The sequence below is a fragment of the Condylura cristata genome, unplaced genomic scaffold (assembly GCF_000260355.1).
Source record: "Condylura cristata isolate star-nosed mole 26May11 unplaced genomic scaffold, ConCri1.0 scaffold00020, whole genome shotgun sequence".
In the NCBI taxonomy this organism is placed as follows: domain Eukaryota; kingdom Metazoa; phylum Chordata; class Mammalia; order Eulipotyphla; family Talpidae; genus Condylura; species Condylura cristata.
In genome coordinates, this window is record NW_004567121.1 from 26,765,691 (window position 1) to 26,783,357 (window position 17,667).

The 17,667-nt window shown below is 51.4% G+C and overlaps 3 protein-coding genes across 7 annotated transcripts; 2 read left to right on the forward strand and 1 right to left on the reverse strand.

Annotated features, from left to right (window-relative positions):
* The first annotated feature begins 38 nt into the window (after window positions 1-38).
* Window positions 39-3,310, forward strand: ZNF513 (zinc finger protein 513). 2 transcript variants are annotated; one of them, XM_012727530.1, is made up of 4 exons: window positions 39-133; window positions 378-533; window positions 1,450-1,620; window positions 2,126-3,310. In XM_012727530.1, exons 1-4 carry the CDS (start codon window positions 79-81, stop codon window positions 2,950-2,952), a joined length of 1,209 nt encoding a protein of 402 aa, XP_012582984.1. In that variant the 5' UTR covers window positions 39-78; the 3' UTR covers window positions 2,953-3,310. The 2 variants fall into 2 exon arrangements, with proteins under 2 accessions (XP_012582984.1, XP_004686409.1); XM_004686352.2 differs by having other exon boundaries at window positions 1,450-2,037; window positions 2,126-3,276.
* An 81-nt stretch (window positions 3,311-3,391) lies between these two features.
* On the reverse strand, window positions 3,392-8,864 carry SNX17 (sorting nexin 17). Its single transcript, XM_004686353.2, has 15 exons — window positions 8,668-8,864; window positions 8,144-8,218; window positions 7,110-7,227; window positions 6,579-6,643; window positions 6,187-6,297; window positions 5,984-6,074; window positions 5,732-5,819; window positions 5,421-5,490; window positions 5,056-5,148; window positions 4,762-4,965; window positions 4,527-4,652; window positions 4,285-4,362; window positions 4,089-4,163; window positions 3,969-4,010; window positions 3,392-3,877 (listed from the first exon to the last, which is right to left on the reverse strand). The coding sequence occupies exons 1-15, from the start codon at window positions 8,728-8,730 to the stop codon at window positions 3,764-3,766; spliced, it is 1,413 nt and encodes a 470-aa protein (XP_004686410.1). The 5' UTR covers window positions 8,731-8,864; the 3' UTR covers window positions 3,392-3,763.
* A 262-nt stretch (window positions 8,865-9,126) lies between these two features.
* On the forward strand, window positions 9,127-14,016 carry EIF2B4 (eukaryotic translation initiation factor 2B, subunit 4 delta, 67kDa). Of its 4 annotated transcripts, none has more exons than XM_004686357.2 (13): window positions 9,127-9,230; window positions 9,609-9,652; window positions 9,972-10,107; window positions 10,352-10,558; window positions 11,092-11,174; window positions 11,377-11,468; window positions 11,708-11,822; window positions 12,025-12,101; window positions 12,272-12,374; window positions 12,611-12,738; window positions 12,876-13,053; window positions 13,466-13,646; window positions 13,769-14,016. In XM_004686357.2, exons 1-13 carry the CDS (start codon window positions 9,200-9,202, stop codon window positions 13,966-13,968), a joined length of 1,575 nt encoding a protein of 524 aa, XP_004686414.1. In that variant the 5' UTR covers window positions 9,127-9,199; the 3' UTR covers window positions 13,969-14,016. The 4 variants fall into 4 exon arrangements, with proteins under 4 accessions (XP_004686414.1, XP_004686415.1, XP_012583086.1 ...); XM_004686358.2 differs by having other exon boundaries at window positions 10,355-10,558; window positions 13,769-14,006; XM_012727632.1 differs by lacking the exon at window positions 9,127-9,230 and having other exon boundaries at window positions 9,514-9,652; window positions 13,769-14,006.
* Window positions 14,017-17,667: the final 3,651 nt, after the last annotated feature.

The window sequence follows — 17,667 nt, forward strand, 5'->3', positions numbered from 1 at the left end:
CCCCAGGATGCTCCAGGCCCTGCCCAGACTCCCCGGGCGGCCACAGGCCGGAGGCGCGTCGGGCTGGAGCCGGTCACGATGCCCCGAAGGAAGCAAAGCCACCCGCAGCCCGTGAAAAGCGAGGGGGTCAAAGGTCAGGGGTCAGGGGCCGCGGGGGGAGGAGCGGGGGTGGGGTCAGTGGCGTGAGTTCAGGTCGGGGTGGCGGGGGACTCCTGAGGGATGGGGTGGGCGATCTGGACTCAGAGCTGCTCACCGCGGTACTGGGGAACCGAGAGGTCCGCGAGTACGGGAAGTCGGGCTCCGAGGGCTGGCTCCCCGGCTGCGGATGATGGGCACGGTTCCCGAGGGACAATCTCCAAGCCCCCTCCCCTCTCCAGTGGACACCGAAGACTCCCTCGACGAAGGACCCGGGGCCCTGGTTTTGGAGAGTGATTTGCTACTAGGCCAGGATCTGGAGTTTGAAGAGGAAGAGGAAGAGGAGGAAGGTGACGGCAACAGTGACCAGCTCATGGGCTTCGAGAGAGACTCTGAAGGTGGGTTTTGGGGCTGGGTTCAGTATTAGTGACCACTAGAACCTCAGCCCTTCAGGAGGCGTCTTGGATGTAGGGCTAGCGAGCAACCCACCATTTCCTGCTACCGCCGAAGGCTGCCTTGAGCTAGATTTTTTCCTTTGGCTAAGGGGTCCACCCAGGCAGCTCCAGGACTGTTTGGGTGAAGTTCTGAGATGGGGTTCAAAGGTGGGGAGTAGGACAGTGGAGGATCACACGATGCAACTGGTTAGAAGCAAATGTCCTTTTAATAACCTTGTCCCCTCTCTAGTCCTTCCTTTGTGAACTCACTTTTAAGAGGTTCAGGGAAGCAACTGCTCATTCAGCTGCTACTTAGGTCTAACCCCTTCCACCTGCAGCACAAGCTGCTTTTGTATTGCGGTTTTAGTCCACCCTCAAGTACCCTTCCCCATTCTCTTCCCTGTAAATTTAAATTTCTTGGCAGCACCCCATCCTAATTTGCTGCTCTGCCTAACCACTTCTGCCACTTAGCGATGTTTTTGAAAAAGTCATTGAGGGAATCCATGTGAAAAAAGAGAATCCACTCTTTAGGCTTAGAAGTGGTATTACTTGCATTTCGTTTTCTTCACTTCCCTTTGGCTTCCCTGGAGGTAGTGTTTATAATCAGCTCCATATTACAAGGGGCCTTCCCAATACAGCACTTAGAAAGGGCCTCTGATCTGTTTGTATTTTACTTTTTTATCCCTATTGTCAGTTAATTGCCTTATTGACTCATTTCAGTTGTGGCCAGGTTAGTGCAGCTTCAGAGGGATATTTCATGTTGAATTTTCAGAATCTTTAAAGCAGAGTGGGTCCCATGTGGGAAGACTGCAAGTGAGAAGGGGAGCTGGGAGCATGGTCCTACTCTGCGCTGATGTCTCTTCTGTGTCTGTCTCACCAGGAGACTCTCTGGGGGCCAGGCCTGGGCTTCCCTACGGGCTGAGCGACGATGAGTCTGGGGGCGGCCGGGCACTAAGTGCCGAGAGTGAAGTTGAGGAACCAGCCAGGGGTCCAGGGGAGGCCAGGGGTGAGAGGCCAGGCCCAGCCTGCCACCTGTGTGGGGGGCCGACAGGTGAGGGGCCGTGTTGTGGGGCAGGAGGGCCGGGTGGGGGGCCCCCGCTGCCCCCACGGCTGCTGTACTCATGCCGCCTCTGCGCCTTCGTGTCCCACTACTCGAGCCACCTGAAGCGGCACATGCAGACACACAGCGGAGAGAAGCCGTTCCGCTGTGGTCGCTGCCCCTACGCCTCAGCCCAGCTCGTCAACCTGACGCGACATACCCGCACCCACACTGGCGAGAAGCCCTACCGCTGTCCCCACTGCCCCTTTGCCTGCAGCAGCCTGGGCAACCTGAGGCGGCATCAGCGTACCCATGCGGGGCCCCCCACTCCTCCCTGCCCGGCCTGTGGCTTCCGCTGCTGTGCTCCACGTCCACCCCGGCCTCCCAGTCCCACAGAGCAGGAGGGGGCAGTGCCCCGGCGACCTGAAGGTAAAAGTCAGGAAGCAGAGGACCTGGGACTTGGGCGGTGCCTCTAGGGATGCCTGGATTCACAGCCCTGGTCTCATTGCCTCCACAGATGCTCTGCTGCTTCCAGATCTGAGTCTCCATGTACCACCTGGTGGTGCCAGTTTCTTGCCAGACTGCGGGCAGTTGCGGGGTGAAGGGGAGGGCCTCTGTGGGACTGGGTCAGAACCACTGCCAGAGCTGCTGTTCCCTTGGACCTGCCGGAACTGTGGACAAGAGCTGGAGGAGGGGGAGAATAGCCGGCTGGGAGCTGCCACGTGTGGGCGCTGCATGCGAGGAGAGACTGGAGGGGGGGCCAGTGGGGGGCCCCAGGGCCCCAGTGACAAAGGCTTTGCCTGTAGCCTCTGCCCCTTTGCCACTCACTATCCCAACCACCTGGCCCGGCACATGAAGACACACAGTGGGGAAAAGCCCTTCCGCTGCGCGCGCTGCCCTTATGCCTCTGCTCATCTGGATAACCTGAAACGGCACCAGCGAGTCCACACGGGAGAGAAGCCCTACAAGTGTCCCATCTGCCCCTACGCCTGTGGCAACCTGGCCAACCTCAAGCGTCATGGTCGCATCCACTCCGGGGACAAACCTTTTCGGTGTAGCCTTTGCAACTACAGCTGCAACCAGAGCATGAACCTCAAACGCCACATGCTGCGGCACACGGGCGAGAAGCCCTTCCGCTGTGCCACCTGCGCCTACACCACTGGCCACTGGGACAACTACAAACGCCACCAGAAGGTGCATGGCCACGGTGGGGCAGGAGGGCCTGGCCTCTCTGCCTCTGAGGGCTGGGCTGCACCTCACAGCCCGCCTTCTGTTTTGGGCACTCGGGGTCCAACGGCCCTGGGCAGCACTGGTAGCCGGGCCCTTCATACTGACTCGCCCTGAGCCAGGTCCTCCCTTAGGGCCCTACGGATTCGCCCTGTATGTTTTATACAGATGGACTAGAAGCCACCTTCTTCCTCCCCCGCTGGCCAGGGGCTCCACACAGACTAACTTAGCCCAAACCCCACGGATGGGGTGCCCATATGGACCAGGGGCCTTGCCTTGACTGATGCGCTTCATGAGCTCAGTGAGAAGGGTCCTGTATTCACCTCCATTGCCCCACCTCCAGGGGCTATGGAAGAACTGGCTGGGGGGTCTCCCCAGCCTCCTACCTGTTTATTTAACTTATTTCAGTGCTTTATAATAAAGGAAACACTAACAAAGCCATGTCTGTGCTGAGTTGGCAGTGGCAAGTGCAGCTCAGCCTCACCCCTACCCTTAGAGCAGCGGTGCTGTGATGGAGGATGGAGGGAGAGGGAGGGGCAGTGAGAGGGAAGCAGAGGTAGGCAGCAATCAGGCTGTTTAATGATGGGGAGCTGGGCCAGACCATACATCGACCTCTGCCCATCCCCTAGGCCTGGGGCCTCAAGCAGCCCTGGAGGAGCTGTGGTTCCTCCCCAAGGCAGGTAGCCATGGTCCCTGGGATTTTGTGCAAAATACTAAATGCTAATTTGGCATTGAGGGCCAGCTCTGAAAAGAGGGGACAGTCCTTTGTGCAGCCAGCCTGGGGGAAAAGGGAAGGTAGGTTAGGAGGCTCCTGGCCAGGAAGAGAAAAGGGGAAGGTAAGAAGACACCCCAGCTTTGGGGATACAGGCACAGGGCGAGTTTCTGAACACGGTTCCAGGGTAAAGGGCAGACATCTGAGCACTGGAGATCACAGATCCTCATCTCCAATGCCCTCGAAGGCGAAATTGCCGTGGACATCACTGGCACCGGCATCCGTGCTGGGACTGCCAATCCCCCGCAAGCTCACAGCACTCAGCTTGCTCTGTAACAAAGGCAGGGTGGGGGTCAGTGTCGGAGCCTCCTTGAAGTTCCCCTATAAACACCCACTTCACCAACCCTCGTGGGCAACTCACTGAGAGTTTGACCATGGACTCCCGACTGGCATCAGGTGACTCCTGGGGAAGAGGCAGAGGTGTCAGAGACCTCATTGAGGCAAGGCTGGGGGCCGGGGTACTGACCAGGGAAGAACTTACAAGCAGAGGTGGGGACTTGACTGCTTGCTGGCTGTCTGAGCGTCTCAGAGTACCCCCGACCCGGCGGCGCAGCATCTGGGGCAGGGATGAGGGCAGGGTCATTCCCTTTGAAATCCCCATCACTTACCCTCCCTCTCCGCGAAGCCTCACACCTAGACTGTGCCACTCGGCTGCTGGGTCCAGGCTTGCTGCTTACCTTCCTGATACTGCCTCCGGATTTCTTTACCATCAGCTCATCTACCATGGACTGCAAGCAGATGCTCATCATGATAGCCTGAGGGCAAGGAGAGAGCTCAGCCTGACTAGACTGGTCATCCTATAGCCCAGCACCCCTAAGACAAGGCTCCCACTCACATGGAGTCCTGGAAGCCCTAGACTTGGGTAGCTAAGAGAGACGGTGCAATGGGCTCCAGAGGAGGCCTGAGGGTGGGCTCACACCTGGGGGCTGGTGATGGTGACCCACTGTAGCCGGTCCTTGCTCATGAGGTATTCAAATGCCAGCTCCAGGCGCACCTCGCCCCGGCCCCGGCCCGGGCTGCTTGTGCCTCCACTGGGCAATGGCACCTGAGAGAGGAAGGGGAGTTAGGCAGAGTTTATTCTGATCAAGCTGCTCCTCTGAAGCTCAAGGCTTGCTCTGCAACCCCTAGGGCCTCTCCCTCCTACCCCAACTCACAGAGGAGGTGACCCGCCAGCACCGCATGCGGGTGACACGGAAGGAGCCTTCTCGGAGTTGCTGGCCCGGCAGGCGGAGCTGGAGGCTGAGCTCACTGTTGCCTGCACTCACCACCACAGGACAGTCCTTCTCAGGAAAGTCAGCGACACAGGCATCGAAGCGCAAGTAGCCGTAGTGCCGCAGTGTCTGGGCTAGCCGCAGGAACTGAAACCATCACCACATGGAGCGGGTCAGGAGGGGAAGCAGAATAGCCCAGAGAAAGCAATCCCTTGGAGGGAGAGAGGCAGGGCTCACCTCCTTCTTGGAAACTTTTTCTTGTAGAGATTTGAGCTGCCGGTGTTGCTCCTTGGTGACCAGGATCCACCCCCGCTCAATGTCTGATACTGTCTACAGGAGAGACAGAGTGGGGTAGGGCTCCCCAGTCAGAGATCAGGGAAAGTGTCCAGCCTGACCTACCCCATATTTGAGTAACCTCTCTGCAATGTGTCCCTGACAGTATTAACTTTCAAAGTAGGAAAAGGTAGAGGTTGTGCTAGGTTCCCTGATAGTATTCTAGCAACTTCCCCATGCACTGGAAGCAAAGACAACAAAGGACTGTTCAGCAGAGTGGACACCCAGTCATTTTCTGGGGACAGATTCCAAGGCGGCTCCAAGCTCACCTGAGCATAAAGCAGATTCAGGCCAACCCGGTTCTCCATGACATCATCGTCATAGGCAGAGTCCCAGTAACTGTGAGGCCAAGGAGTAAAAAGGGGTAATGGGGCTAAGCTGTGGCAAGGCAAGAGGCAGAGTGGAAAACAGGCAACGCAGGGGCATTCTGGAACTACTGGGTTAATGGTGCAGCAGGAAGAAGCTTGGGGGACTTGGTAGAAACACCCAGTGCTACCCCCTTGTCCAGAATATTCTTCTCAATACACAGCCCAATAACCAATCCAGCTTTCTCCCTGCTCCCTCCCAGCCCAGGCCTGACCTCTTCCTTAGCACAATCTTATACTCTTGACTCCGAAGACTGGTGACAGACACATAAGGCAGCTCAAACTCTTGCAACTTTCGCACAACTGGGAGTAAAAAAATAATAATAAGGGAAAATGTTAGGAAACTCAAGGGGAGAGAAATCAAGAGAGAAGTCCTGAGGAAATGCTACATTCTGGGGGGGTGGGGAGGGCAGGGAGTAAATGCACTACATGACGCATGGGGAAACAGTAAAGTCCACAAAACTCACAAGAAAAGGCTCCATCCTCTTTCTCTCGTACTAGAAAGAGACTGAAGTATCCAATCAAGTCATCCGGAAGATCCAGCTTTGCAGCCACAGCCTGAGGATTGGGAAGGAAATACAACTCACCACACTGGCTGGTTCCAATCACTCCCAAGCCTGAGCCCCTTGGATAGGGAAAAAGGAAGCGCAGTGCAGAACCAATTCCTCACCTCCAGGACATCCTCAGTCTGATCTGAAGTTAGCACATTGACCAGAACTTTCTGTCCATTGCTGAGCAGGACTTCCAATGAGACCTCCTCTGTGGGGACCTGTTGTGTCTCCTGAGTGTGAGCACACACAGCAATAGGAGACACCGCCTTGTTAACCTCTTCCCAGAATCCACCTCGGGCCCATGCCCAACCCTCTATTTCTAGGTCTCTGGTGTCTTTATTCTCAGAAACTTAATTACAGGCTGGGTTTCCTTAATTTCATTGCTACAACAGCCCTTTCCATTAAAAAAAAAAAAAAAAAGCCAGATGACTTCTTTGTAGCGACTCATTAAAGTGACATGGCTCTAGAGAAGAGCCCTTTCCTTAAATCTTGGTTCCACCAAAAACTTTACCTGTTGTGCTCGACGCAGGAAGCTATTGAAGGTCTCACTGCTCCCAAGCAATGGGTCTTGCCGAACTACGGGGATAAAAGAAAGATGTTCCAGTAACAAGATTCTCTCCTGGCAGGCAGGCTGTACCCTACCCCGTTTCCTGTGGCCTATTGGACTGCCCAGCTGACCTCACCTCACGGCATAAATTCCCTTTTGCTGCCATCTAGTTGAGACCAATCTATAGTTTCCAGAACTAGGAAAGCAACACTGTACATATCAAACACATCAGGCACAAATTAAGTTCTCCCCATCCAGCGAGACTGCTTTACAACTACTTAGCAGTATATTAGTATTTGTGATAGATGTTTATGCCCAAAGTTGCTTTGCTAGTATCTAGCATATTCTTTCATGTCATTTACTTTTGCTAATTAAATAACAGATCAAATAGGCTTCCCAGATTCAGAAATTGATTCTTCGATAGAGCCAGCTATTTTGAGTCTCTCCCCCATAATCTTCAGCACAGTTGGCCTGACGTTCTCCCCATTCACTCACCAGCTTGCATGTACTTCTCTAACTGCTCTCTCCTCTGCTCCACCTCAGCAGGGGTCAGAGAGAAAAGCTTCTTTGGGGGAAATGCAGGAAGCACATTGGCCCCATACTCCTTCCGAAGCTATTTAGAGAAAGAGATACAACTCATCAAGTAAACAGGCTAGACAGAGGCAGCAGTCCGCTCAGTGTTCTCCTGGCCTCTGCTTCCCTTCCCTCAGTTCCTGCTCTTTGATTTATCCTGGTCATCTGGGAAGCAAATGCTTGGGCAAAGCTGTTCCTCTGTCTTCGATATAAGTTGTTTCCTATCTGATGTAGAAGCCAGCCCTTTCACAGTGTAGGGAGGGTGTGTACGGAACCAGGGTTCAGGGGACTTCCCAGCTAATTATCTAGCAGGACTGTATTTATTGAACTCTCATGGAAAGTAAGAGTTTTAGAAGAAAAGTGTGTGTGTGTGCCCATGCACACACTTATAATTACATAATAGCTAAGTACGTTCACAAAGTATCCTAGGACTTTATGGGGCTTTTGCAGATCAACTAATCCATTTTTCAGTTGTAGAAACCTAGATCCAAAGAAACTAGGTTACGTGCTCATTGTGTTAACCAGAGTTCACAGTCTGGTGAGAACAGAGAAACGGGAACAACTCAAGTACTGACTACACAGCCACTGGCCATGGTTTGTAGAAGCAGAGAAAGGAATTTCAAGTTGCAGTTCAGATGATAGAAATTGTGCTTTCGCAGCTGGTGAGGAGTGTAGGTCAGTTTCTCCATGCTCAGGCTGACTGAGGAAGATGGGATGGAGCAGCAGGAAGGAGGGCGCTGAGTGGAGGGAGGGGCACAGCAGCGGTCTTGCTGACTGTACACTTTTAAGGAGCTCCCAGGAAATGTCACAAGATAAAGAGAGCACCAGACCCTTCTCTGTGGCGGTGATTTAAGGGAAACTACAACCCAAGGAAAGCGACAGGTGGGGCAGGAGACACTGATGCCCAGGTGTTGAGAAGGGCTTGCAGCTGCCTGAAGGCAGGGGTGCAGTCCCACCTGCTCATGCAGCCCCAGGAGCTGGCTGTAGCGCACCCGACAGTGCAAAACTCCATTCACGTGAATGTTGTAGGCCTAAAGACACAAAAGCAGGCAAGCATTTTAGGGTCGCAGTGTGGGAGACTCCCCGGAAGTTGCCTGGTATTGCTCCTGGAAAGCGCAGACCCCCCCCACCCCCCACCAGTGTTTGTCAGTCTGTCTTCCCCAGGGCCAGGTTCCAAAGTACAAGGCTAAGTCCAGGGGAAGCACTCCCCGCAACCTCCCTCCCCAAGAACCCAGTGACACCCGCCAGAGCAACCGCGGCCCGGCCGGGGGAGGCAACACGGCCGAACAAAGGACCTAAAGAAGCCGGGGCGGCCTGGGGACGACTCTGAGACGTGTTATAAGCATCCAGAGAGACCATCCGGAGTCGGCAGCCTGGGACCATGCCCGAAAGGGTTGGCGGCCAGGCCTCGGGGGCCGCTCAGAGAGGGCTCCGGCCCGTTATCCCCGCCCCTGCCGCCCCGGCTCCGGCCGCTCCTCACCACGTAGGCGGAGCCGCCGCTGTCCCCGCTGCGGGACTCGGTTTCAGGAATGGAAAAGTGCATGTTCCCTGCGGCAGGGCCCGGCCGGGCCAGACTGTGAGGGCCGCAGTGGCTTTGCACGCTCGCCTCCGTTGCTTAGCGAGTCCCGGCAGCTTCACTCGCCATTTTGGGGGGGCCTGAGATGGGAGGTGGGAAGGGCGGTGGGACGTCCGCTCTGGGGCGCAGCGCCCCAGGCATGCTGGGATCTGTAGTCCAAGGTGGCTGGGAGGCATGCTGGGAGCTGTAGTCCAAGGTGGCTGCATGGAAGTGGAGGCTGGGAGGCATGCTGGGATCTGTAGTCTAAAGGGCAAGCGGAGCGTGCTGGGACCGGGAGCCCACGGTGCAGCTGGCCCTCGTCGCGACCCGTAGCCCCGGGCGGCGCCCCGGTGCACGCCGGAGGTTGTAGTCTCTGGTGACCGCACGCCCTGGGAGTCAGCCCAGGTGGCGCTGTGGTCCCAGTGACCGTGGCGGGCGGAGCCGAGGACGGTGTGTGATGGCTGCCGTGGCTGTGGCGGTTCGCGAGGGTGAGTGAAGGGCCGGGGCGCACCGACGGGCACGCGAGCCGAAGGGCCTCGGGTGGCCGCTGCTGGCGCCTGAGCCCCTCTGGGCCCTGTCACTGATTCCGGCGCCGCGCCGGACCCCGGCCTGCACCGCCTGGGGCACAGCCCGGAGCCGCGGGCCGGCGGGTCCCCGAGAGCAGGGTGGGTGCCCCTCCTTCCTCCCGCCCCCGCCTTCCCTTTGATCCTGCCGCGCACGGCGTCCCCACGCGGATCCCCGGCGTGCCTCCCGCTGCCGCGGGGCCGCGGACATGCCGACCCAGCAGCCAGCTGCGCCGAGGCCGAGCGCCCCCAGACCCTCCCGGAGCCTCTCGGGCTCACTCTGTGCTCTGTTTTCCGATGCAGACTCGGGGTCTGGGATGAAGGCGGAGCTCGCTCCTCGGCCTGGGGTAAGTGGCTGCCCGCCCTAGCGGCCTGTCAAGAGGTGCGCTGCAGGCTGTGTCAGCTTCTTGGTGGTCTCAGCCTCTATTCCCGCTTCACTTTATTTCTCCGGAAAGCCGGGAGATGTTACAGAGTTCTTTCAGCCCTAACTGGTATGTGCCTCTGACCCTGGAGGAGACACTTTGACCCCTGTGGGATGTAAGCAGAGTGAGGGAGGATTAGAGACTTCATCTTGGGGGAACCTTGTCTGCAGCCAACAGTGCATCTTCACCTTTCAGATTGTCAGAGGGGTGAGAACAGTGTTCAGTATTTATATCTGTGTCTCAGGCAGGGGGGAGGGAGATGACCCAAGAAGAGAAGCTCCAGCTTCGGAAGGAAAAGAAACAGCAGAAGAAGAAACGGAAGGAGGAAAAGGGAGCAGAGCCAGAAACTGGCTCTGCAGTGTCTGCAGCCCCATGTCAAGGTGCGGAGACTTTTTTTTTTAATTTTTTACAAAAGTTTATTTTTACATCATTTCATCATTTTGGCGGAGACTTTTTTAAAGGCCTGGGATGTGGAGAGGGGAGAGGGATGTCTGGGAGAGAGGGATAGAGGGGGACAAAGTCAACTTGGAAAAGTGAGCAGTGAAGATTGGATAAAGGGAGTGATTTGACTGGGTCTTAAATATTACCTGCCTGGCCCTGGGCACCTCTTCCTTTTACATTTAGTAGGCCCAGCCAAAGAACAGCCTGCGCTCGGCAGTCAGTTGGGCACTGCTGGGGAGAAGGTTCCAGCTGGCCGCAGTAAAGCAGAGCTTCGTGCTGAGCGGCGTGCCAAGCAGGATGCCCAGCGGGCACTGAAACAGGCAAGAAAAGGGGAGCAAGGAGGGTCAACCCCGCAAGCCTGTCCTGGCACAGCTGGAGACATCTCTTCAGGTAATTTTTTCATTTCAACACATCCTGTGGACTCTTGACTGTTGTGTTCTGTTAGCTCCAGCTTTCCCCATAGTAAGATACCTCTCCCCTCCCATTCTTCACTTTGGGACCCAGAGTTCAGAATTCTTCCCTTAATTGTAGCCTATTTCTACTTCTTAAAAAAAAAAAAAATTGTGTGTGTGTGTGTAGATGAACTGGGGTGTAGGCCAGGAGTCAGGGAGAGAGGGGTGAAAGGCTTCACCAGAGACAGAGTGGGGAGCAGAACAGGCAGATCTACTGAAATACACTGTTAAGGGGAGCAGCGGGCGTGTCAGGAGAGGTCTGCTGCGCCATATGTGAGTTAGCACCCTGGCCAGGGATTGAACTCAGGCCTTTGAGGTGGCAGCGCTAAGACTTAACCCCCTCAGGCACCAGGGAAACTCTCCATTTCTTTTTTCTCCTCCCCTCCCCAATGTTTCCATATATTTAGGCCATAAAAGCAAGTTTCTTGTTATCACCTGTGGAATCCTGAAAACATGACCATTGTCTTTCAGGAGTGAAGCGTCTCCCTGAGCAGACTCATGTGGATGACCTCACACTTCTGAAAAGGCTTGTTAGAAAACCAGAGCGGCAACAGGTAGGAAGAGGGGTTGGTGTGGTGTGTGGCCAGAAAAGCCTCAGGAATGGGATTAAGGGAGGAAAGGTACTCTGTTGGGGAAAGGAGAGACCCTGAGAAGAAGAGGGATTTGGCTAGAAGTTGTCTCACTGTGTACTTTTTTCTAGCTTCATCCCATAAGTTTTACACTCTGGGCCTTTGGTCCTATTTCCTTGTTCTCAAGGTTCCTACACGAAAGGATTATGGATCCAAAGTCAGTCTCTTCTCCCATCTACCCCAGTACAGCAGACAAAACTCTCTGACCCAGTATATGAGGTAGGATCCTCTGAAATTGTCATAACTTTTAAGTAGGAGGGGTTTAACAACTCAGTACTAAAAGTGACTGGAAATTTTGAGATTGGATAAATGGGAACAAATATGAATAAAAGGAAAAAAAAAAACCTTAAGGAAATGGGGGTGTCTGTGCTGGTGAAGGAAGTTCCTGTTTATCAGGGGCCGATGGGCAGTAGATGCTCAAGCTCCCTTGCAAAGTGTGTGACCCGCCATCCCGTCAGCATCCCATCCTCTGTGATCCACCCAGCCATGGTGCGACTCGGCCTACAGTATTCCCAGGGCCTGGTCAGTGGCTCCAATGCCCGGTGTATCGCCCTGCTCCGTGCCTTGCAGCAGGTATGCCACTGCCCTGCACCCTCTTATGACCTAACCCCGCCCACCCTGACACTCTCCCAGCTTTGCTTACCCATAGTAATCTCCAGGGGTAAGAGGGAATGAGTCTGCCCTCAGCATACTTCCCTTCATGAAGCTCACCCTACTCCCTATTCACAGGCCTCTTTTAGGGGACATTTTGTTGACTAACTTGTGAATCCTTTAGGTGATTCAAGATTACACAACACCACCCAATGAAGAACTCTCAAGGGACCTAGTAAATAAACTAAAGCCCTACTTCAGGTAAGGACAACCACAACCTTGTCCAGTCATGTACCCTTTCTTGTGCCCTTTACCTCTATCTTCTATCTCTATTTTCATTTTTCTGTCTTCATTTTTAAAGAAATGTTTTTGAACATAAGAACTTCATAAGTTGTAAAGAATTGTACAAGTGTGAGGTGTTACTGTTGTAGCTTCCTGACTCAGTGCCGCCCCCTGTCCGCAAGCATGTGCAATGCCATCAAGTTCCTTAACAAGGAGATCACGGGTGTGAGCGGCTCCAAGCGGGAAGAGGAGGTAATGTGTGCGCGCCAGGAAGGCGGAAGCCTGGGGGTAGAGCTGAGACACACTGGAATGCGGTCACTCAGCCCCAGTCAGGAGTTAAGGAAGTGGCTGGACTGTCTGACTGTGCCCCTTTGGGTTCCTTTCCACCTCTTTGAGTCCATTGTTACACACATGTTCCAGCCATTGGCATGATGAGCAGAGGAAGAAATGTGTTCATTTATTGCTCTTTAAGCATCTCACTCGTTTAGGCCAAGGCCGAACTCCGAGCAGCCATTGATCGATATGTGCAAGAGAAGATTGTGCTTGCAGCTCAGGCAATTTCACGCTTTGCTTACAAGAAGATCAGTAATGGAGATGTGATCCTGGTATATGGATGGTACGGTCCAGAAGCTATGACTGAGAAAATTGGGGGCAGAGAAGGGTGATCTGTGAAGGGACTCCTCTTTGCTGTCGGGAGTAGCTGGCCTTCAGTTACTGCGTTCATAACGGACTCCTCCTCTCTGTTCATTCCAGTTCCTCTCTGGTATCACGAATTCTTCAGGAGGCTTGGGCTAAGGGCCGGCGGTTCCGGGTGGTCGTGGTGGACAGCCGGCCACGGCTGGAGGGCAGGCACACGCTACGTTCTCTTGTCCACGCCGGGGTCCCTGCCTCCTATCTGCTGATTCCTGCAGCCTCCTATGTGCTCCCAGAGGTGAGGGCAGAGGAAGGGGACTCCCAAGTTGGAGATAGAAGGATATAGTGGTATAGACATAACCCCATCTTCCCCAGGTTATAATGATGTGGAATTATTAGAATTATATAATGGTGTTTTTATATGTCATAGGAAAAAATCTGCAAAATGCTATTGCACAGTCTAACTACTACAAAAACTTTATATTAAACTGGCAAGACCCAGCGAAGCCAAGATAAGAGTAAGGTTAGAGTTTAGTGTTCCTGTGGGAGGTTTGGTGGGTCAGTGGTTAGGTGTTTTCTGTGAACAGCCTCTAGTAAGATTTGTTACTCGTTGTTTTAATATTGCTCCTGGGCAGGAGGGTGAACTTGACTCTGCAATGATTGTTTATCGCATTTCCTTCCCTTTCCTCCCCCCCTTTCCAAACAAATAGGTTTCTAAGGTGCTATTGGGAGCTCATGCACTCCTGGCCAATGGGTCTGTGATGTCACGGGTAGGGACAGCACAGCTGGCCCTAGTGGCACGAGCCCACAACGTGCCGGTGCTGGTCTGCTGTGAAACATACAAGTTCTGTGAGCGCGTGCAGACTGATGCCTTTGTCTCTAATGAGCTGGGTAAGGAGCCCAGGAGGGCAGAAGAGAAGGCTCCAGGACCTGAAAAAATTTGGGAGGGAGAGGGGAGACTAAACTATGGCCTGTTTCTAACAGGACATCATTGGGTGCCCCTGTCATTGCAGATGACCCTGACGATCTGCTGTGTGAGCAAGGAGAGCACATAGCCCTGGCTAACTGGCAAAACCACCTGTCCCTACGGTTGTTGAATCTGGTCTATGATGTGACTCCCCCCGAGCTGGTGGATCTGGTGATCACAGAGCTGGGGATGATCCCTTGCAGCTCTGTACCTGTTGTTCTGCGAGTCAAAAGCAGTGACCAGTAAATGAGGGGACACAGGCCCAATAAATTACATACTCCCTATGTTCAGCAACTCTGCTGCCTTTGTATCTCTTAGTAGCGCCACTACTTATGTTAGGAATCTAGACTTCCAACACCTCTTAGCATCTGCTTCCAGCTTCAGACCTTTGTGGAGATCCTCTCAGGCGTCTAGTTCCATGTGAGTGTTTTGGGTCAAAGGTCAAAAAACTATCCAAACCATCAACCTTTGGACATCTGTGTATTCCAAACCCTGAGCTAGGTATAACGGGCAGTAGTAGAATGAAATACAGAGGTCTGTGATATTAGTAACTAAGCCAGTGTGTGATCTCGGCATTCTGGATCCAGACACTGTGCGCTTAATAGTTTCTTATGCTAGCTGCCATTAAGGAGCACTGTTGGAGGAGGTAGACAGATGATGTCTATAGTATGAAATAAATTTCTTGTTGTGTGACTGAAGTTCCTTCCAAGGATGATGCCAGATCTTACGAGGTTGAAGACTTCACATGTAACATCTTTTCCAGTTGGAAATGAATGGAAAGTCATCACTTCCCAGAGCAAGTGTAGTATCTATTCTGATCAGTTTAATATCTGATGTGTCCTCTGAGGATAATACATTAAGTGGATTTTCAGAGCAGGGAGATGGAATAGAAACTTGCTCTGTCTACTCCATGCACCCACCTGGTATTACACTGTTTCACCTCATGGAACAAAATTTTTTAAAAAGTAATGTAAAACAGATCAGCAGAAGAAATAACTTGACCACAAAGCCAGAATAGGCTTAAAATAGTGGCAAGTTCCAAAGTGTCTAGTAGGTTGGTGAGGCTCATCTGGAGCACATGTGATAAAGCAGCAAAGGCAGGTAGATTGTGAGAGTCTAATCATTGTGGTTAGCTAGGGAAAATGGAGCTGTCTGTTTTGTGTGTATATATACATGTGGGTGTTTTATTAAAATCTCACAGAATGAACTATACAAAGAATCTGGGGCCTCCCTATTGGCACAGGGGCTAAGTCTCAGCACTATCAAGCTGTCACCAGCCACTGCCCCACCAGTAGATCACTGACCAGGGAGCTGACCCACAATGCACAGCAGACCTCTCCTGTCTCACCCGCTGCTCTCCTCAGCAGCGTATTTCAATAGGTCTGCCTGTTCTGCTCCCCACTCTGTCTCTGGTGAACCTTCTCTCCCCCAACCTCTGCACCTCTGCCTTATACCCCAGTTCATAGAAAAAAAATCTTTTTAAAAAATCCCTATCACCAGATGCAGTAATTTGCCAATTCTCACATTAGCTTTTATTTAATTGTTTAACTTGCTGATAATAGAGTAAATCCCAGACATAACATTCTTACAAACACAGCACATATTGACTGTGTTATAAAGTTTCTTATAGTTGATTTGAATAGGCTCCAAACAAATTCACAATTCTTAATTGATGACAATGTCTTAAATTTACTGAAATCAAAAGCAGTCTCCCAACCTATCCTTTTTTCCCCCATGGCATCAAACTTGTTCCAGAAACCAGGCTGACTGTCTTATAAATAAGTTCCCTGTTCTGAGTGTCACGGTTTACTTCCTTGTGTCATTTAACTCATTTCTCTCACCCCCGAATTTCCATTTAACTTTTTTTTTGGCAAGAATACTTAAGTAGTGCTGTATTTCATAGTGCTTCACACCAGGAGGCAAATAACGGTTGTTTCATTTCCAGTGGGTTCAGGGCCAGGCATTTGAGTTTCCTGACAAGCTTTCACTTGGTGGTTTCATCCACTGGTGTTTATTGACTGAATTATTTCATGATGGGGCACAAAATGGTGATTCTCCTTCCCCCATCCTCTTATTCTTTGCACATTCACTAGCTGATAATCTATGAAGAATTCCCTCTTGTCAGCTATTATTTTGAATTACAACTCAAACTTGGAAAGGTAGGATAAATACTTGCTTATTTTATTTGCTAATTGATCACTTTACCTCAGGGGCATATCACAAGTAGTATTTTATTGGGGGGGAGGAAGGGTTCTTCTGAAAATATTATGAACTCCTGTTTTTTTGTTTTTGTTTTTTGTATTTTGAACATCTCAATCATCAAAATAAAGTGGAGATTCAGCCTGGTCAGCACTATGCTTTAGAAAGGTAACTAAGTGGTAGAGGTTAGAGGCAGGGAATTAGAACAGTTAAACTACTGCTTGTTAATCACAAGTACAAATGCACTTTGATCCAATAATTCTGCTACTTGGAATTTATGCTAACCAAACAGTGGCACATTTGAAGTAACTGAAGATACAAGGTTATTTATAGTAACACTGTAATTGTAAAACACTGGAAGCCATCTAAATTTTTTTCCCAAAGATTTGTTCATTTATGCATACAAAGACTGCGGTGTAAGCCAGAGCTGGGGGGCAGGGTGTCGGGTAAGAGGATTCATCAGAGACAGTGGGGAGCAGAACAGGTGGATCCACTGAGATACACTGCTGAGGGGCGTAGCAGGCAAGACAGGAGAGCACTGTGGTGGACATGGGTTAGCTCCCTGGATCTGGATGGAATTCATGTTTATGTCTCGGTGGCAGCTATATTTTGATAAGGCTGAGACTAAACCCTGCGTCACCAGGGAGGCCTCACCACCTAAATATTAGTAAGGAACTAATTATGCTATATATAAATACTTATAGTAAAGAATGAGAAAAGTTTATTATGTATATAAATGGAACGAACTCTAAGGCAAAAAAAAAGAAAACCTTAAAAAGAAGGTGCAGAGTTTCTTTGGTGATGCTGGGGCTAAAAACTCATCTATCAAGCTATCACCTCTGTAGCATGAGGTAGATCCCCAGACAGGTAGCCACCCCACATGGCACAGCAGACCTCTCCTGTCTATGTCTCTGGTGAATCCACTCCCCTCCTCCCCTACACTTGGCTTACACCCCAGTTCTTGTATGCAAAAATAAAAATAAATCTTTTTTTAAAAATGGGTGCAGGATAGTGTGTAGTTGTCTTTTGAATTAAGGGGAAGGATAGACATATGCACATTAGTCTACAAATACAAATAATATCTTGGGCCTGCCATAAACTAATTACCTGCATGTGGTCTACACGCTGAAAACTGGGAGTCTTCACTTTCTACTTTCTAAATTTGTACAATGTTAATGTATTATTTTAAAATTATTAATATAAAATATTTTACAGTAAAGTCAAGGTAGCCTACTCTAAAGCAACAGGACTAGAAAAACAGATTTGTTCATTACAGACAAATATTTGAGGCTGAAAGCTGTCCATCAGACAAGCATTTCAAATATAAAATAATGGGCCTCTCTGGTGGCGCAACGGGTTAAGTCTGCACTATGAAGCTATCAGCAGCCATTTCAGCACTAATTCGCTAAGCCATATGGTGCAGCAGACCTCTCCTCTAATCTCCTGTATATTTCAGTAGATTTGCCTGTTCTGCTACCCACTGTCTCTGACTCCTCTCACCCCTCACACGTCTGGTCTACACCCCAGCTCTTGTAAGCACAAATGAAATAAATCTTTAAAAAAAGATACAAAATATGATGTATTAGGGGAACTGCAGCCTCCACCCAATTTTGTGTTTTCACAAAAGCTCCTAAACAATAGTAGTTTGTCTTTTTGTCACTTAAGGGGGGTGAGATAAGAGCTCTTGAATTCCCAATTTTAAACACTCCTATCCCTTTTAATCTACCTCCTCCCAAGCTTTAAAAA